This window comes from Poecilia reticulata, linkage group LG3, assembly GCF_000633615.1.
Source record: "Poecilia reticulata strain Guanapo linkage group LG3, Guppy_female_1.0+MT, whole genome shotgun sequence".
NCBI classification, from domain to species: domain Eukaryota; kingdom Metazoa; phylum Chordata; class Actinopteri; order Cyprinodontiformes; family Poeciliidae; genus Poecilia; species Poecilia reticulata.
Window position 1 is genome coordinate 30,039,685 of NC_024333.1, and position 5,909 is coordinate 30,045,593.

General features: G+C 37.3%; 1 protein-coding gene across 2 annotated transcripts in view; it reads right to left on the reverse strand.

Annotated features, from left to right (window-relative positions):
* spon1a (spondin 1a) overlaps positions 1 to 5,909 on the reverse strand; it is a 62,815-nt gene that overhangs the window by 50,708 nt on the left and 6,198 nt on the right. For both annotated transcript variants that reach the window (XM_008405889.2, XM_008405890.2), the window contains exon 3: positions 4,310 to 4,443. In XM_008405889.2, coding sequence (XP_008404111.1) covers positions 4,310 to 4,443 — 134 coding nt within the window. The remainder of the gene's footprint in view (positions 1 to 4,309; positions 4,444 to 5,909) is intronic.

A 5,909-nucleotide genomic window follows, 5' to 3' on the forward strand; every position in this document is an offset into this window, starting at 1 on the left:
AGAGCACTTGAGTTAACTAACAGTGGATTATGTCATGTCCAAAAGTTCTGCGTCATGTTTTAATTGATTTCTCTAGCAACAGAAAACGCTGAAAAGGTTTCTTCAGTTTGCAGAAATGCAGAAATGCACACTAGCCAAATATATCAAGTTTCCTTCTCAAGAAAAAAAAAGAAAATATKTTTGACTGTGACTCATCTCCAGAGATATCTAGTCTCTTCACCTTGTAMACTTGCAGTTTCCTCTCCCTCTCACACAAACACATTTTACACCAGCCTGCTGTTGAAAAACACAAAAATATTTTAAAACAAGAGAGAATTGAAAGATATTAAAACTGCAACTTATGCAGCCCAGAAGTGTTATTTTTTTTAAAACATAAAAGGCCCAAAAAGGAAAAGACTTTAAGTATGAATTTCAAAGACACTTGCTGTAATAAACTAACCAACATCCGTTCTAGGAACCTACAAAAGTCCTGGTCAAAAGAATCCTTATGTAAAACAGAACACTCATCATTTTGCATAGCTGACAGGTCTAACTGCACAATGGAAATATTTTGTCTTAGTCCAATTGCACTTCCACATATAGATGGCCAGCTTTGCACCATTTATATTTCCAGGTTACTGTGAGTATGATGATGACTGTCACATATTATGTACTATGTGTWAGTGCACAGGATGACAAATGCAACATATTCGCACCATGTYGACAACTTTGATCACCCTTAATCTGTTTTGTATTTTATGGATGGTGTGATCGTTCCCATTAGAGAAACGCTTTTATTTAGACAATAAAACATAAAGATTGAAATAAAATAAAAAATCCTAAATTTTAATGTCGGTTTTTAGACAGCTGCAAAAATATGTTTTCTCAATATCTTTTTAATTTCAGCACTGGCATTTGTTTCATCCCTCTTTGGCMGTTTTAAGCTATGTTTAAACATCTTACTGTGGACATGCTCTCTGCCAGCTGGCGTTTCTACTGCACTGACCCAAACTGTTTAGCCAAGAAASACCAGAGCCTTGTGTTAAAGGTTCTGTTAAACTGTGACTGAACTCTGTGTTTTATGCCTTATCGAGAACAGAATAACACTAATAAAGTGTTGAAATACCCAGGCGACTTTAACAGGATAATTAAGTGTCAGTTTAAGTCAATATCTATAACATTGTAGAGCTAAAGATGATGGCATAGCTGACACATGACGAAGAAAGGCTTGCCCCATCTTACTCCTTCACATCAGAAATCTTAAAATAGATTTGAAACTTTTAATGTCTATTCTCTGAGTTTATGATGTAGAATGTGCACCCAGGCCTGGCCCTATCATCATGGACAAAATCATACCACAAGGCTTGTTTTTTTACATCTGAAAGAGCAATAATAGCAATAATTATACTGTCAAACAGCAAAGTTTAGGGTACAACATGTCAGTCAGGGAAACTTTTAGAAACACACAAACCTACTCATTGTGTACGCACACTTGCAGTTTTCAGTGCTGGTCTTCTGCTGATATCCAATAATATTCTAGAGGCAGGCATCCTGGCATTGACAAAGGGCTTGAGATATGTGAAGTAAAATTAAAAACAAACATTTACACTGCCCTCTGAGGCGATAAGTCTTTTGTCCTTTTACTAATCTCAAGTCACTTTTCTTTTTCGATTTTTGTGTACTGTATTTTCTGGACTACAGAGCATACCTTACTATAAGCCGCACCTACCAAGTTTTTTTTTTTTTAACTGGAAACATACATTTATATATAAGCCTCACCAAGCTATAAGCCGCTGGTATCTCTGCAGCTCTCAGTTTTTTCACAATAAGTCTGCTATTAAGGGCGTCTCCAACACCAAACAATGGATTCCTTCACGCCGATCTTACATGCAGCGGATATCGATAGCCTTCAACTTAAAAGCAGCATATGAACTTCTTCGTCTTGTTTCCATTATGAGAGGATATGAGTTTGAAGAAATTTCTCRTGCCTGCTGCTAGCATGTGCTTCTTCTAAATGAACATTTGCACATTCTTTGACTTCCAGTGATTCACTTCCAGCTAAAGCGCCTCCTGGTGGTTGAAGAAAAATCCATAGAAAACCTGGACCGAGCTACAAGCCGCATRGTTCAAAGCGTATGGAAAAAGTAGCGGATCATAGTCCGAACAATACGATATATATTGACTGTGAGGTGTTTCTATACACCTGACTGTTTTAGTCATATATATACTGTATGTATGAGTGTGAAATACCCAGTTTTATTTTTTAAATCCTGCACTTTACAAACACAGGAGATGAACATTTCTAATCAATGTCACTACTAAGATTTTTGACCTGTTTTATTGCAGAGTCTTTGGAAAACCTTACTATCATCATAGTTGTCTTGCAGGTAAGCGCTGAGACAAATAATTACTGCCAGCCTGTAATTATGATTCTCGCAGGCAAATTCTTTTTAAACCAAAGGCTTCTCTGTGTCTTTGTCMCCWTTTCTCTCTGCACTCGTATTAAAGCTGAAGCTCTTCATGAGCTGAATGCAGTGTCACACTTCTGAACCATTTTCCCCTCTGTCCTTGTATTTTACTGAATACATTGCCATCTCCCCACTGGTCTCTGTGTAAATGAGGTGAAGAACACAGCAAAAAGGTGTGTGCATGGAAATAAAGTAAGAGGACAGGAAAAAAGAGCAGCAAGCAAACCAAAGAAAAGTTCAGAGGTTATTTATAGGGAGAAAGGAAAAAAACACAGAGAACAAAGAAAACACGTCATACCGCAACATTCAAATCAAAATATGCATTAGTAAAAGTGCAACATTTTTATTGCTCCTTTGTATCATCAGGCGACATAACAGAAAAACAGTATGCATTAGCAGTTAAATAACGCATTGATCTCAGTCTGCTGTGAATTGAGATCCCACGCTATCTTTCCACCACCTGCACTAGTTTTGCAACAGGAACAAAAAGGATTTTAAAAAAACAGATTTCTGCCATCCATCTTTAAGCAGGCAAACCCATACAGGTTTAAACCTTCCAAATTGTTATATGGCACTCAGTTTTGCATCTAAAAATAGCAGTAAATAGTTAATTTTGGCAAAGGAATAACATTTTGATTGAACAGTGTGCATTTTTATGCATTTTGCATTGGGAGATGTCAGATTAAAACTGGATCAAAAGTGATAAAAAATAAATGAATAAATAAATAAGTAAAGGCCAGACGTTACAACCAGCAATATTTAGCAGATTTTATTTTACCTCTAAGAACTATTTTTATTTAATCATGAGAAAGACAGAGATTTATATATGTTGTTTTTTATCCTTTACAGTTATCATCCTTTACTGTTTAATGCTTTTTTTTTTTTTTATATTTACCTTTTTCTTAAAATATTTTTAGTTGAATATGTTTTTAGCTTAGCGTTATTCTGAAATTTCAGGAGCTTTAGTTATTAATGTATTTGTTCTTGTTGTTTATTTAATAATCTGCTCCTAATGAGGTGTGATTTAAATTACATAAGTCCAGCGAAGAATAATTCAGTAAAATTTTGATTGATCTCAAAATGTCAAAAATTTTGAGAGAAAGAATATCAAAAGCAACTCAGATTCCCACAGGAAAAGTCTTAACAGCCTTTAGGTATCAGCTTCAATGCTATTAACAACCTGATGCTTATTATTTTTTACACTCCTTACTCTACGTTTAACCTCGCGGGCAGTCACAGTCCACTGAGTGAACTTGCGAAAAGAAAAACAACAAAAGATACACAAGCTAATATTATGTAGTTCCGATGTTTCACACTGTTGGCTCAAAACTGGAGCTCTGACAGAACTCTGACCACAGCTGCATCGTTTCTCTCGTTTTTATTGCTGTCCGTTCTTCTGAAAGACAAGCTGCTAGCAGGTCTGCTAAATCATGGTCCAAAACTTAAAGCATGTGTTCCTGGCGCTAGTCATAATTATGCTCTTCTGTACTAAACAGCTCTCTGATAGCAGACGGCATGTCCACAGTCCAAGCTCCAAACTATAATGTTGTTTGGAGTTTGCCTGAAGTAATCACTAGCCAATGARGGAATGTGGTCAACTGTCAATCAAATCACTTTGGTGCCATACCTGGCTCGGTGAGGCTAGTATTACCCCTGAAGCAGGCAAAAAAATCTGAGAMCCGCYAGGCAGAGCCTCACCGGATCTGCTAATGGAAAATGAATCTGGCCAGTGTGGACCGGGTCCGTACCGGTTAGAAGCTCTSTAGTTGGAAARCGCCTCTAGAGCGCAGTGTGTATKTAAGTGTTGGAGYTGAGGACTTGTCTCTGCTGGACAGGCTCAACATCCACTGCTGTATACATACTTTAGAAGAACACAGCCGGTGCCACTAGGGGGCGCAGTCCAAAAAACCTGGATATTGCTCCGTCTGCGAGGTGTGCTCTCTGTCACTGCAGAGGGGCAATTGGTCATGAACTGTGTTTCTTCCTCGTCAATTATCTGCAACACAACCAAACGCAAATAAATCAGCGATAAACACAAATGCACTCAGACAAGAATTCAACAATGTCATGTCAGTGGATTTAGCCACTGGTCAGACAAAAACCCTTCTGACRAAAGCATTTGCTGCAGGAAAGGGAACAAAATATGGCAATCTGATCAAATAAYGATCTAAAACATTGTGAATTTTTGTTTAGTATAGCATATCTCAGCAACAGGGCAAGTGAGTGTTTTAAATTATTAAAAATAAAATAAAATTACAGAAAAAAAAMCATCATTGCCATGGCAAAATAAAGGAAAGCCTTGAAAAGTTGAAGAACAGACTACAAAATATAATGTTCAAGTTATTAATAAACAATGACAGCTAAACAAATGCATTTGAAGGAATTCATTTTTTCAGCATTTTTGCAGTTTTCAAGAAGTTTGTTCCAAATCAGAGCAGACCTGAACCAGAGGAATYGAGTGGTCTGGAAGGTTGATACAGCAAAAACCTTGACTGTTTTATGAAGCCTAGGTGTAAATTCAAACTGGAGGACTCCCTTCATCTCACCCGGTCAATCACCTCCTCATGCACCTCCTTCACAGACTATTGAGGAGATGAGAAGGGTTAGGCCRACTTTTTACTTGTCATATGTCAGGTAATATTTCACATATTTTCTGTCTTTCTGTCATAAACAAGGAAGGCCAACATACGTTTAAGTTTAAGTCTTCTCAGAAATGAGAGTCTCAACTAGTCAGACTTGCGTTTTCACCAGATTCTTCTCGTGTTTCATCAATGTAATATCATGGAAAATCTTGTGTTTTCAACAACACTAATCAGATTTAGCCATCCTGTTTTCCTTTTATTTTACTTCTCCATTTGTTGAACGCTTGGAAATCTGACACTTTTACTATTGCTAATGGTCAAAGTGGATTACCCCTTACACCCCTAAACTGTGTTGCCTACTCTGCATACGCTGACATCCTTTCATAAAAGCTAGCACAAAGGTAGTCAAAATGCAAAATGTTATGCTATGGCAGCTGCTCTTTGTGATCAGAATACTTTCCCCGCCTTTACTCCCCATGTGTATTAATTATGCTGCTGTGCTCTTGACCCTGTGCTGATTCATTGATTGACYCTGAACCGAGTAATTTCACAGATACTAGCAATTAGATACCTGAAAACCCACAAAAGWTGTGCAATGATCTGACTCATTACAATGTGACCATCATCTATGACACCAGCACCACTCCCTTTTGCATAATTTTCAGAAACAGATGCCAATGCTACAGGCAGACTTTAGCGATAGCAAATGAAAACCTCCTCTATCCTTGTATAAGTCAGTTAGGAGTATATATGAAAGGTCATGTCAAATCTCTCAATGGCTGCATGCTGTCCAGTTTACACTACATTGCCATAGGCTATGAATTCACATTATGTTTTGTACTTAATGCAAGACATGAAAATGAAACAATTCTCTTTTTTT